The sequence below is a fragment of the Mus caroli genome, unplaced genomic scaffold, assembly GCF_978045245.1.
Source record: "Mus caroli unplaced genomic scaffold, Mus_caroli_1 scaffold_6, whole genome shotgun sequence".
In the NCBI taxonomy this organism is placed as follows: domain Eukaryota; kingdom Metazoa; phylum Chordata; class Mammalia; order Rodentia; family Muridae; genus Mus; species Mus caroli.
The window spans coordinates 29,183,668-29,196,738 of record NW_028227261.1 but is presented as its reverse complement, the minus strand read 5'-3'; the positions used below and the strand labels follow the sequence as shown (position 1 = coordinate 29,196,738).

General features: G+C 48.9%; 1 protein-coding gene across 1 annotated transcript in view; it reads left to right on the top strand.

Moving 5' to 3' along the window:
- Positions 1–13,071, top strand: part of Csmd2 (CUB and Sushi multiple domains 2) — a 574,744-nt gene that overhangs the window by 499,458 nt on the left and 62,215 nt on the right. The window contains exons 42-44 of the mRNA XM_029476560.1: positions 4,804–4,992; positions 7,512–7,689; positions 8,676–8,821. Of these exons, the coding sequence (XP_029332420.1) occupies positions 4,804–4,992; positions 7,512–7,689; positions 8,676–8,821 (513 nt within the window). The remainder of the gene's footprint in view (positions 1–4,803; positions 4,993–7,511; positions 7,690–8,675; positions 8,822–13,071) is intronic.

Sequence of the window (13,071 nt, the reverse complement as noted above, 5' to 3'; positions counted from 1 at the left end):
TGTTTCTAGACAGGAATATCGTGCTTGATCAAATCAAGGTGGCTTGTATTCTTATCAACCTAAACATTTACACTCTAGCTGACGTGCCTAGCACTCAGAATACCCTCTAATTGTGTGCTGGCAAGGACAGGGGACAGAAGGAATCTTCCATGCTCTTGGTGGGAATGTAAATGAGTAGACACATTATGGGATGTAGCATGGGGGTCACTCATGCTCCCCCCTTCTTATAAAGACACCAGCCAATCAGATCGCCCCCTTCCCTACAGCCATTCTAGTTTATGTGGAATGAGCAGGGGTCATCTACTCAAATAAGGGTCACTTTCTGACGTTCTGGGCATTCAGACGTCAACATGTGAACATGCAGCTCAACCTGCAATCTCTCCCTGACACTCAGCTCTCATAAACATAATCGTTGACAGTGCAACCGCTGGGTCAAGGTTGGCTCAAGGCTCACCTCACACCTTCACGGGCACAGCCCACACACTGAGCCCATGCAGTAGGATGGTGGCTCCTGCACACTGCCAGCCTGGCAAGTCCATTTGTCTTTGTAAAACGGTATTACTCAAAACTACCATTTGCTCTGGGATTCCCAGAAGAGACCTAGCACTCCCACACACACAGCTGCCATACCCTGAATCAGAGAACATCCTCCTGGCACTCCCAGCCCTTTCCTTTCTTTGAGAAGGAATCCTGTTGCGCCTGCCTACCTGAGGTGGCCCAGCTGTCACTCCGAGGAGTCCAAGACAACATAATGGTGGCCTTTCCTTCTGGGATCAGGATCTGCCTGAAGCTCCTTTGAATCAGAAGCCTAGCCGTGTGCCACTCAGCGCGAGGCCACCTGCTCCTTGGACTGGAGCTCAGCTTTCATTAAGCTTTCTTGTGGTGATGGTCCCAACTCCTCGGCCTAGGGTGTCTCTAGTGCCAGAGGCCCAGCTGCTTCAACCAAGGTCTCTAATTTGTGATAGATGCAAATTATTCTCTCTAACAAACTGGTGTGCATTCTCCACAGTTGTTGAGTATAAACAGATTCGGAGCTCTTAGCCCTCTTCCCCATGCTTCCCCTCCAAAGAGAATGGGTTCTTTGGGTCCCCAATTTTGCAGAAGAGCCATCTGTCCCCACAGAGGCTGTTTCTATGGGCCGTGGCCTATTTGTCCCTTCAAATTTCCTTGAAACAATCTAGCTCTTTCTCCCAAAATTTCCCCAAATGGACAGTCCAGCATCCCTAGGCTGTTGCTTCTGTGTCTTTCCTCAGGCAGATATTTCCAGAAAAGCATAAAAATGGTAGCTTATGCTTAACTTATCCCATGGCTTCATAGGTAAAATTCCTGCCACAGAAGCCTGAGGCCTGTATCTATAACCCTGGGGGAGGGGGTAGGAGGGTCTCAGGAGCTCAGTAGCCAACCAATTCATTCAACTGTTGTTCCAGGCTCAAAACATGGTGAAGAGTGATCAGGGAAGACACCTGAATTAACCTTTGCCCTACACACACATTCACACACACACACACACACACACACACACACACACTCATGCATGTGCATGCACACATGGAGAACACATACATATACTAGTGTGATGGTTTGCATATGCTTGCCCAGGGAGTGGCACTTTTAGAAGGTATGGCCCTGTTGGAGTAGGTGTGTCACTGTGGTTGCTGGATATAGGACACTTATCCCAGCTGCCTGAAAGCCAGTATTCTGCTAGCAGCCTTCAGATGAAGATGTAGAACTCTCAGTTCCTCCTGCACTGTGCCTGCTTGGATGCTTCCATGTTTCTGCCTTGATGATACTGGACTGAACCTCTGAACCTGTAAGCCAGCCCCAATTAAATGTTGTCCTTACAATAGTTGCCTTGGTCATGGTGTTTGTTCACAGCAGTAAAATCCTAACTAAGACAACTATACAGACAGACAGATACACACACACACACAAACACACACATACAAAGAAAATCTCTGAAGAATCATGTTCATAGTATGATGACTAAAATGTACAACTGCTCCAAAATGTTAGGAGCTGTCCAAATTCAGATTTGAAATGATAGCAGTTTTTCTGGGTGCACGTGTCTGCACGGTGACCTCCCCTTTTGGAAGGCTAGCCCCTTTCCCTGAAACTTAGTATACCTGAGATATAAGATACAATTTGCAAAACACATGAAACTGAAGAAGAACAAAGACCAAAGTGTGGACACCTTGCCCCTTCTTAGAATTGGAAACAATCACCCATGGAAGGAGTTACAGAGACAAAGTTAGGAGCTGAGACAAAAGGATGGACCATCTAGAGACTGCCATATCCAGGGATCCATCTCATAATTAGCCTCCAAACGATGACACCATTGCATACACTAGCAAGCATTTGCTGAAAGGACCCTGATATATCTGTCTCTTGTGAGACTAGGCTGGGGCCTAGCAAACACATAAGTGGATGCTCACAGTCAGCTATTGGATAGATCACAGGGTCCCCAATGGAGGAGCTAGAGAAAGTATCCAAGGAGCTAAAGAGATCTGCAACCCTGTAGGTGCAACAACATTATGAACTAACCAGTACCCCGGAGCTCTTGACTCTAGCTGCATATGTATTAAAAGATGGCCTAGTCGGCCATCACTGGGAAGAGAGGCCCATTGGACACACAAACTTTATATGCCCCAATACAGGGGAATGCCAGGGCCAAAAAGTGGGAGTGGGTGAGTAGGGGAGTGGGGGGAAGAGCATGGGGGACTTTTGGGCTAGCATTGGAAATGTAAATGAGGAAAATACGTAATAAAAAAAAAAAGAAACAGAATAATTCCTCTCCTCGGGACCTACCTCTCCCTCTGAAGGGCTCTGAGATCTGTCTTGGAGTGAAAGGAATCAGGTGACCCTCCTTGAAGTTTCTCCCTTTTGGAAAAGCTACTTCCTCAAGTGACACCGCTCTCATCAAAGCTACTCTGGCTTTTGACTTTGTGGCTGCTCTCTTCAGTCTCCTTGCTGTCTGACTGTGGTTGGAGTCCACAGAGCTCCAACCAAGGCTCCCAGTGCAGCATACTGGAGCAATTAGGGTCCTGCCTCCTCTTAGACTTTATGGGCAAAACACCCAAAATGGCTCCATTCTGGCCCACCTATGCCCATGGTGTCTGCTCAGTTCTTTGATACATGCAGTCACCTCAGTGATTTCTCCTTTCTGTGTGTGTGTGTGTGTGTGTACATATGCACATGCACATGTATATGCATGTGCAGGTGTACATGTATCTATGTGTGCATGTGTGTGTGCCAGAAGACCACCTCCTTTGTCCCTCATGCATCAGGTGCTATGCACCCTTTTTTGAGGCCAGCTCTCTCAGAGCTTGGATCTCATCAAAGAGGCTTGGCGACTAACAAGCTCCAGGGGTCTGCCTGTCTATGCCTCCTCAGTACCGGGATCATTAATGCACACTGCAACTACCATTCCTGGCCCCCCAAAAAAGGGGGGAGGGGAGGAAATGAAATAGGGAGGGAGGGAAGCCCACGTGGGACCTGGGTATCAAAGTCAGGTCCCCCTGCTTGCAAAGCAAACCAACTGAACTTCTTCCCAAGCTTCCCTCCCAGGAACATCTAGTGAAATGTGCCTAATCCTCCCACCGAGACGGTCCTTTGCAATGTCAAATGGAGACATGGAGCCCAGCCACCACTGCAGAGTGGGCATGGCGGAGCCGTTAGCCTCGAGGTCATGGTTATTCTTATTACTTATGCTAACTCATCCACTTCCGCAGAGCATCATTCATCCCCAGCTGTTCCCACTGAGTGTGTCTGCTGTGGAAATAGCCCATCTCCTCCTTCTGCCAGTTCCCTGTGCAGAGAGCTCCCAATTACTGCCACAAAGAGTATTCTTCATCCAGTGTACCCAATTAGCCAGAGGCTTTGCTCTCTGATACACGCTCAGCCAGTGCCCCAGCTGCCTCTGCCTATTGGACAGGCCTCAGCCATTGCCAGGAGGGGGTCTTGTGAGGGCAGCTTTTCTACTCCAACCCCACAAAAGCTCCCATCTTGCCTGCAATTTGACTTATTCCCCCAAAATGTTTTCAGAGGTTCTAACTTAGCAGAGCTGGAAAGCCCCCCGCCCTTGCCTCAGTGCTTCTGTGTTTGTGGCCTCGAGATAAACAACATAAGGATACCTAGACCAATGTGTGACCCTGAGAAGATGTTCAGTGAACAGCAGTTCTGTCATCAATATGGTCCTTGTCTTAGTCAGGGTTTCTATTCCTGCACAAACATCATGACCAAGAAGCAGTTGGGGAGGAAAGGGTTTATTCGGCTTACATATCCATACTGCTGTTGATCACCAAAGGATGCAGGACTGGAACTCAAGCAGGTCAGAAAGCAGGAGCTGATGCAGAGGCCATGGAGGGATGTTCTTTACTGGCTTGGCTCCTCTGGCTTGCTCAGCCTGCTCTCTTATAGAACTCAAGACTACCAGCCCAGAGATTGTGACTACCAACCCACAAGGGGTCTTGATCATTAACTGAGAAAATGCCTTATAGCTGGATCTCATGGAGGCATTTTCCCAACTGATGCTCCTCTCTCTGTGATAACTCCAGCTGTGTCAAGTTGACACAAAACTATCCAGTACAGTCCTTGAGCCTCTTTTTCCAGTGGAAGCATGAACAGTCAGTAACACCTAAGGGGCTCTTCCCATGTGCCAGGATTGTACCAAGGGCTCCACAGATGTCATTGCACTCAATGCAAGAAAAAGAGGAAGCATAGAGAAATTTAAGGAATGCATCTAAAGCTGACAACCAGTTAAGTCCCCAGAAAGAATAAAGTGACGTTTCTCCTAATCTTTTCTAGCCTACGAACTCCAAGAGTGCCCAGACCCAGAGCCTTTTGCCAATGGCATCGTGAGGGGAGCTGGCTATAATGTTGGACAATCAGTGACCTTCGAGTGCCTTCCAGGATATCAACTGACTGGCCAGCCTGTCCTCACCTGTCAGCATGGCACCAATCGGAACTGGGACCACCCCCTACCCAGGTGTGAAGGTATGACTCTTGCCCTGATGGTCCTTCCTGGGGTAGTCATAGAAACACAGCATCCTATTATTCCCTGCTACTCCATGGGATCTCCAAAGGTGGAGGTCCAATCTAGCCTTGTCCATTTTGTTTCCATGGAGGTAGGAGCCACCCAGCCAGGAAGAGAGTCCATGTGACAGAGCTCTGAGAACGTACTAGGAAGGGCCTGGAGATGTGTGCTATAGCCAAGAGATTGATATATCAGGCCCATAGGAAGATCCACCCTGATGGGCTAATGGTCCCCAAGTAGATGGGAAGGTACCACAATGAGGCTGAGTGGCAAAGAGAGTCGATCGTGGCACTTCCCCAAAGGGAAGGGAATGATGCCTTTTCCTAAGAACTGTGGTTCCTCCTCACCTGCCTCATTAGTCCCCTTCTTCCTACCTGTGTTTGATGAGAGCTGAGCTGGCAATCTCATGTCTCTGGAAATGGAGCATTCTTGGGCCTTCTTCCTTAAGCAGAACCAAAGTGAAGATGACCAAGAGGCTGTGTGGCTCCCTTTCCCTATAGAGACACCCCACTTCCACTTTCCTTCCTGTCTTACTCTGACAGCCTAGAATTTTCTTGGAGGAGATGCTAGAATCAGTCTTGAGATGGGCAGGCTCTGCAGGGACAGTCACCCAGGAGAAAGTGCTTCAGCTCGGGGGTCAGCTGTCAGTTCTATCTCTGTAGACTGAGTTTCACTTTCTCCCTCAGTAAAGCAGGACATTTCCTGAGAACCAGAGGGTTCCACAGATGGCTTCTCACAGAGGCAGTGAATGCACCGCAGTAGCGGTCTATAGAGAAAGACACCTAAAGCAAGGGCTGTGTCTGCGGGCAAGAAACTGAGCCAAATGTTGAGTGTAGCTTCTGCTACCCTTCCTTAAGATCTGGGAACAGCCACGGTACCAGCCCCCACCCAGATTCCCTTGGATATGCGGATGAAAAACACAGACACAGACACAGACACAGACACACAGACACACACACACACACACACACACACACACACACAGACACACACACACACACACACACACGTTGCTCAATTTCAACCTGACTTATTGGCTCAATTGCTGGCAGTGCTAATCTCTGAGGCTAGCATTCTCTTCCCAATACCCTTAGCTCAGCACCCTAAATCTGTCCTCAACTTTAGTTGTTCAGTTACCCAGCTCAACACCCTAACCTCCCGCCTGGAGAAGCAGCCTATGGCTGCTCTGCCCCAGATCTCACATGGCTGGTCACCTTTTGTCCCTCCAAAGCATGGTGAAAAACTCCTCCTCTGCATCTCCTCCCCTCCCCTCTGGGAACCCGAAGGTCCCGCCTTTTTCTTTCTGCCCAGCAATTGGCCCCTGGCATCTTTACTGATAGATCAAGAACCAACTGGGGAGCAGGACCTTAGCATCAGACCCACTCCCTACAGTCAAACATTTTGTTTGTTGATTGGTTGATTGATTGATTGACTGACTGATTATGGAGATTCAAACCCAAGGCCTCATGGATGCTCATCAAGCTCTCCATCCCTGAGCTTCATTCCAGCCCTGACCACTTCTCATACATCATTTTAGCTAATTGTTCCCACCTTCTCATGAGGGGTATTCGTAGTCTATTTCACTCCCAAGGAAACAGACTCAGAGAGAGTGAACTACATGTCTATGGTCATGTGACTGGTATGTGGCATAGCCAATGATTTGAACCCAACCTTAGCCTCACTGAAAAAAAAAATCCAAAACCCATATAAAACACTTGCTATGCAAGTATGAGGACTCGAGTTCAGACTCCCAGAGCCCACGTAAATGCTGGGTGGTTGTGGAGACCCAACTGTAATTCCAGCCCTCAGAAAGGGGAAACAGGATCCCCTGAAGCAAGCTGTCTAGCCATGCTGACAAGCTCTGGATTCAATTAAGAGACACTGCCTCATAGAACAAGATGGAATGTGATTGATGGAGATTCAGATGTCAACCTCAGTGCTCAGTATACACCTGCGCGTGCACACACACACACATGCATATATGCATGTCACATCCTCGTGTGTACACACCCACAAAAATAAAGAAGTAAATGCTAAATTTAATTTTAAAAAAATACTAGATCGGAAGTGCCACTCTAGAAAGGACAAGTCAGAGAGGAAAGAGGTTTTCATAATCCACCAGCTCCTCCCAGCAAAAGCATTGCAGCCCCAATACTAACACTGGTTCCTCCCCATACCTAGGACAGGGATCAGAAGAGCTCTCAAGGGTAACCCCTTCTCTACAGGCCTGTTCTGTGAGAAAGAGGAGGCCAAGGTGGAGTGACCGCAGAAGCTCCTGAAGAGATGATTGATAGGCAGTCCGGGAGTAATGTTGGTGATGGCCAGGCACAACCACACAGCCCTGTATCTTCTTCCCCCTCTACCAACCTCCTGGCAAAATAATACTGAGAACTGAGGATTTACAGGGAAGACATCTGGGTTCTCAGCTGGGTGAGGAAGACTCTCAATTACTCTTCTGTTTGCATTTCCTCCCTGGCAGTCCCCTGTGGTGGGAACATCACCTCTTTTAATGGCACCGTGTATTCTCCTGGATACCCCAGTCCCTACTCCAGCTCCCAGGACTGTGTCTGGCAGATCACTGTCCCCATTGGTCATGGCGTTCATCTCAACCTCAGCCTGCTCCAGATAGAGCCCTTCGGAGACTACATCACTGTCTGGTAAGATCAGATGCGTGATGGGAGAGGATTGAAAGGTCAGCAGCCCCCAGCCTGGGGCCCTTTCCGCAGCCAGTGAAGCCAGTGAATGGTGTAGTTATGCAGGCTTACTCTGTATTCCACTTACACCTAACTAAGCTGTCCAGACTAAGAAGGGGAAAGGCTTGGCATGACATTGTGTAAAGTTCCTCTTGTCATCATGTGTTGAGCCAGTGCTGCCTCACAGAGCATTCTGAACCAACGGTGGTGTTTTACGTCCATGCCGTCCAACATGGCAGCCACCAGACCAGTTTTTAAATTGTGTTTAATCTTAATGAATTTAAATGTAAGCAGCCATGTACCTCTAATGGTTACTGAATTGAGCAACCAACGCTTAGTTACAGAGCTCTATAGACAGTGGCCTGATAAGGGCAGTTTCCTAGACAATTTTCCCCAGATGACTGAATCTATGGACAAAGATATGTAACTTTTAAAAAAAAAAAAAACTCTTTTGTTTGGAAGTTAATGGCATTCCAGGAATCATCAGGGGGTAGAGGAATATTTCTCAAAACTCTGAGTAATTTGCAAACTATAGCTAGGAACAGAAAGAAGGCATTGGGTAAGGTTCCAGGCAAGAGGTCATTTGCCCCAAACTGTAGCATGGGTATTGTCTTTGCTTGGGTAGCAAGGCGCTTGCAGAAAGCAGCAAAAGAGTTCTACCACAGTTCTCTTAACAAAGGTGGTCTGTGGTGATACCAGCAGCCCCGCCCCATGAGGCCTCTGTTGACCCAGAAGCCCACCCAACAGGGGGTGGGGGTAGGTCTAGGGAAGAATCAAATGAATAAGGGTTCCCCTCAACTCTATTGGAAGACTTCACAGAGAGGTGTTAGAGAGATTCCTAGAGTCACAGCCACCCACTACAGGTCCCTCTCAGGGCCACCGATGACTCCAGGAACAGCAGACATTCAAGGCAGCCGATGGCATGGGGGACTTTTCTTTCCTGTGCGCAGGGATGGGCCACAGCAGACATCTCTGCAGCTTGGGGTCTTCACCCGGAGTTTGTCCAAGAAAATAGCACACAGCTCCTCCAACCAGGTCCTGCTCAAGTTCCACCGGGACACAGCCACAGGTGGGATCTTCGCCATTGCCTTCTCAGGTCAGTAGGAGGGCTCGGTCAGGTGTGGCACGCCAGGCTTTCCATTCAAGGCTGTGTTTGCTAGCTGGGTGGCTTTTAGTGAGTCAGGTGGTCTCTCTGAGCTACAATGTTTCCAGCCTATAGCCGGCTCTGCCAACCCCAGGGCTCTGTTACTACATTGATTTCCTCATCTTACTGGGATACAGAAGCACCAGAGGCCATCTGGGGTGACTCACAGCTGACCTTTCTGTTCCCCCCATATTCCCTACTCATCCCTCACTTCTGTAAGGCAGTTTTCCCACAGGGCTCTTGGGGCTCTGTTGAGCCCTTTGCTTGGTGGCACAGGGGCAGGCAGAGTGGTTTCGTCCTGGACAAGCATAAACAGTCCAGATGTGGTTGCCTTGCCAGCTGCCTATTTTCTTCTAGTCTGAAGTTCACTGGGGGGCCTGAATGTTTCTCAGTCTTATTATTAACAGACATAACAGAGAAGAGTTATAAAACCATTTCTGTGGGCATGTGAACCTCTATGGAATGACAGTCACATTCCCAAAGCAGTGTGTATTTGAAATCTTTCTAGCTCTACCTCCAGTCAGGTGTGTGTGACCTTCTGTGACCTCTCCCTGACGGTGACCTCTATCTCCTCACCTGGGGGTTGGTGATCTCTGAGACTCCTGTGAGGTGATTACTGTCGTCATCTCCACGTTATCAATAACTTTGACTTTGCAAACTATGGAAAAAGCCAGGTGTGATGGTGCACATCTGCAATCCCAGCATTCCTAGGGGGCACATCTGCAATCCCAGCATTCCTAGGGGGAAGTGGAAGCTCACAAACAGGCCAGCCTGATTAATGTGTTAGCAAACACAAGAGAGACCCTGCCTCACATACAAGGGGGAAAGGCAAGGACCAGTTCCGGAAAGTTGTCCTTAGACCTCAGACTCGGTGCATCATGACACGCCCGAGTGTGTGTACATACACAGACAGACAGACAGGCAGGCAGGCACACACACACACACACACACACACACACACACACATACACGGAGGAGGGTACAGTCAATGCCTCTCCCCCAAGCAAGGAGAGAGACCCAGGCTTTCAATTTCTTTTCAACGTTGTGTGACCATCCCCTAGAGCAACACAGCATGGACTCTGGAAGGAAGCGCTGCCTGGGTTCACACCCTGGCTCTGCCCCATAGGAGCCACAGGACCCTGGGTACCTTTTCTTCTTTCTAGGATTTTGCGATGTCTGCTTTCAGTATCCACAAAAGAGGATTAGCAGTGGCTCCTGCACAGGCGTCCCCACAACCATGCAAGGAAGTGCCTGGCCCCAGCAAAGAACCCGGGGCCACTAAATGGCACCATCACTATCACTGTGAGCATCTAGATAGTGACAGCCTCATGTGACATCCCCAAGGCGCCAGGCAAATCCTGTGGTACTTGTTTGATTTTTAAAATTCACATGGATGCATATGACTATGCTTGGTTCATTTTTCATGTTGCCTAATATTCCACTGCCTAAAAGTGGAGTCCTTTACCTAGTCTCTTGTTAATGAGCACTGTCTTAGTCAGGGTTCCTATTCCTGCACAAACATGATGACCCAGAAGCAAGTTGGGGAGGAAAGGGTTTATTCAGCTTACTCTTCCACACTGCTGTTCATCACCAAAGGAAGTCAGGACTGGAACTCAAGCAGGTCAGGAAGCAGGAGCTGAGCAGAGGCCATGGAGAGATGTTCTTTACTGGCTTGCTTCACATGGCTTGCTCAGCCTGCTCTCTTATAGAACCAAGACTACAAGCCCAGAGATGGTCCCACCCACAAGGGGCCTTTCCCCCTTGATCACTAATTGAGAAAATGCCTTACAGTTGGATCTCATGGAGGCATTTCCTCAACTGAAGCTCCTTTCTCTGTGATAACTCCAGCTGTGTCAAGTTGACACAAAATTAGCCAGTACAAGCACCAACTGACTTTACTTCAGTCAATAACACTGTGCCTATTCCCCATTACAAACAAGCCCCACCCACTTCCCAGAATGATAAGGTTACAAGCGTTTGTGGTCAGGGTTGCTAGGGAATGTAAATGTATCTTACCTTGTGATTACAAGGAAGTGTCACTTCTCAGCAACAGAGGACACACCTTCCTGTCCAGTGGCCTCACAAACACTGAGTTCTTACCGTGTTTACCAATCAGGTGGAATCATCAAAGACATCCCACTTTTCATGTGGCGGGTGAGCCTCCTTTCACATCTCCATTGACTGTTCATGTATGCTGCCCGGCAAAATGCCAGCCGCACCCAGAGACTTTGCTTTCTCCAGGGAGAGAACACAGTAGCGGACTTGTGGATCAGTAAAAACCCCTATGGTGAATAGCATGGGCTGGGTAAGAGGCGAGGGAGGGGCTCAGTGGCTGGTGGGGCAGAGGAGGGGCTCTACTTCCGCTAGAGCCACTGTGGAGAACTGGTGCTTTGGGATGGAAGCTGGAGAACAGTGAGAGAAGGGGTCGGGGAATAGTGTTTCGCCTTCCCATCACCAAGCAGCGATCCTGGTAGCTTTGTTTTCCTGTAAGCACCAATAGGCAGGAAGGAAAGATGCTGCAGAGAGACGTATGAAATGGCTCTGTGACATGTTCTCAAAAGGAGAAAGTGGATTTGAGTAGCCGAGGAAACGTCCCTGAAGCAGCATACGAGTGAGCAGGGCTGTGGGGAAGGGGCTGCCTCCATTTCAAGAGTCTCAATAACACCACCTTCAAATACGACGTGAGACACTTAGTGAGCAGGACAACCAAGACCAGGCATCTACACCTGCCAGCGTGAGAGGGAAAGAGAGCGACTGTGGCATCCGCCAAGGTGATGGAGCGCGGGCATGCTGAGGGGCTGCCTGACAGAGATAGTTGACACCCTTGGTGATAGATGAGTGGGCGTCTGAAGGGGAGGGAATTGGCACATGGTGTCAGACTCTGGGACAGATGAGGAGGCACCTCCGTCAGGTGTGAAGCCCAAGAGGAATGAGAAGGACATCCACACAGAGAATGGGTCCAGACAGCCCAGTCAGAGTCCATGGTAAAAGAGGAAGGGCAACAATAAAACAGGAATTTGCTTCCATTCTGTCACTCATCAGCTAAGAAAAGGACACTAAGAAGACTGGCTTCTCAGACTAGAGGAAGCCTGCCGCAAACACACAGGAAGAACAAAGGTCAGAATGTAACCATTGATGTTGAACCCAAACTGTTACAATTACTCTGAGATCACGCTTTGCAATGTGAGAGAATATGTATCCGTATAGAAACATGTGTGTACACACATGCTTAGATTCCCCAGCTCTGCCAGCAAGAGGTCACGAACAGCATCTCTGGGAGCAGGGAGTATAACTAGCTCCAGGTCTTAGTTTCTGAATAGCATTTTCCACTAGATGGAACAGAGCTTCAGGAAGAAACAGGTAATCCCGAGGCTGGGGCTGAGGGGGCAAGACAAGACAGAAACATCTTAGAGCTGAAAATAAGGAAATATCTAGGGAGTGATGGCGATAGGTCAGAAAAAAACTTAGAAATTGGCTTGAAGGGACACCTGCTGGCCACGTTAGAGAGCATTTGAAAATCAAAGTCATTAATAATAGCAAATGGTCAGGAACCTGTCAATCAAAGCAGGTAGAGAAGTGAAGTAAAAGTTGTTTAAGGATGAGATGTTTGCATGGCTACAAATCATCTTCTGGGCTGTAATGACGAAGGGGAAGGGGGAAGCCTGGAGCAGGCCACTTCAACCATGTGATGGCAGGAGGCCCCAGTGGCAAGGAGACAGCAGGGTGATGATGGCAGAGTCAGAGAGCCCGATCAATGCTGGTCCAAGGATGCACGGCCTGGATGCACTTCAGCAGGAGCTCTCGGTTCACCACACACGACCATCCAAAGTGTCAAAAACCACAAAGGTCCACAGAAGCCTTTAGAACTGATCCAGTTTAAAAAGAGGCCAGGTCTCCTGAAGTGGTGATTCTGTGACCCGGTCCTCATCGAAGGACTCTGCTGGCATTCACAGTAATGACCGTCACCTGGAGACAAGCCTCTGGGCATGCCTGTGAGGGAGTTTCCAGAGAGATGTTCACTGAGGTGGGAAGACATACTCTAAAAGTGGGTGGTACCGATCTGTGTGCTCGAAGCCTGGACTGCACAAAAGGGAGGAACCAGCAGCATTCAAGTCTCTCTCTGTTTCCTGACTATGGATACAACGTTACCAGCCACCTTGTTCTCCTGCCACCATGCCTTCCCTGCTGTGATGGACTGTGCC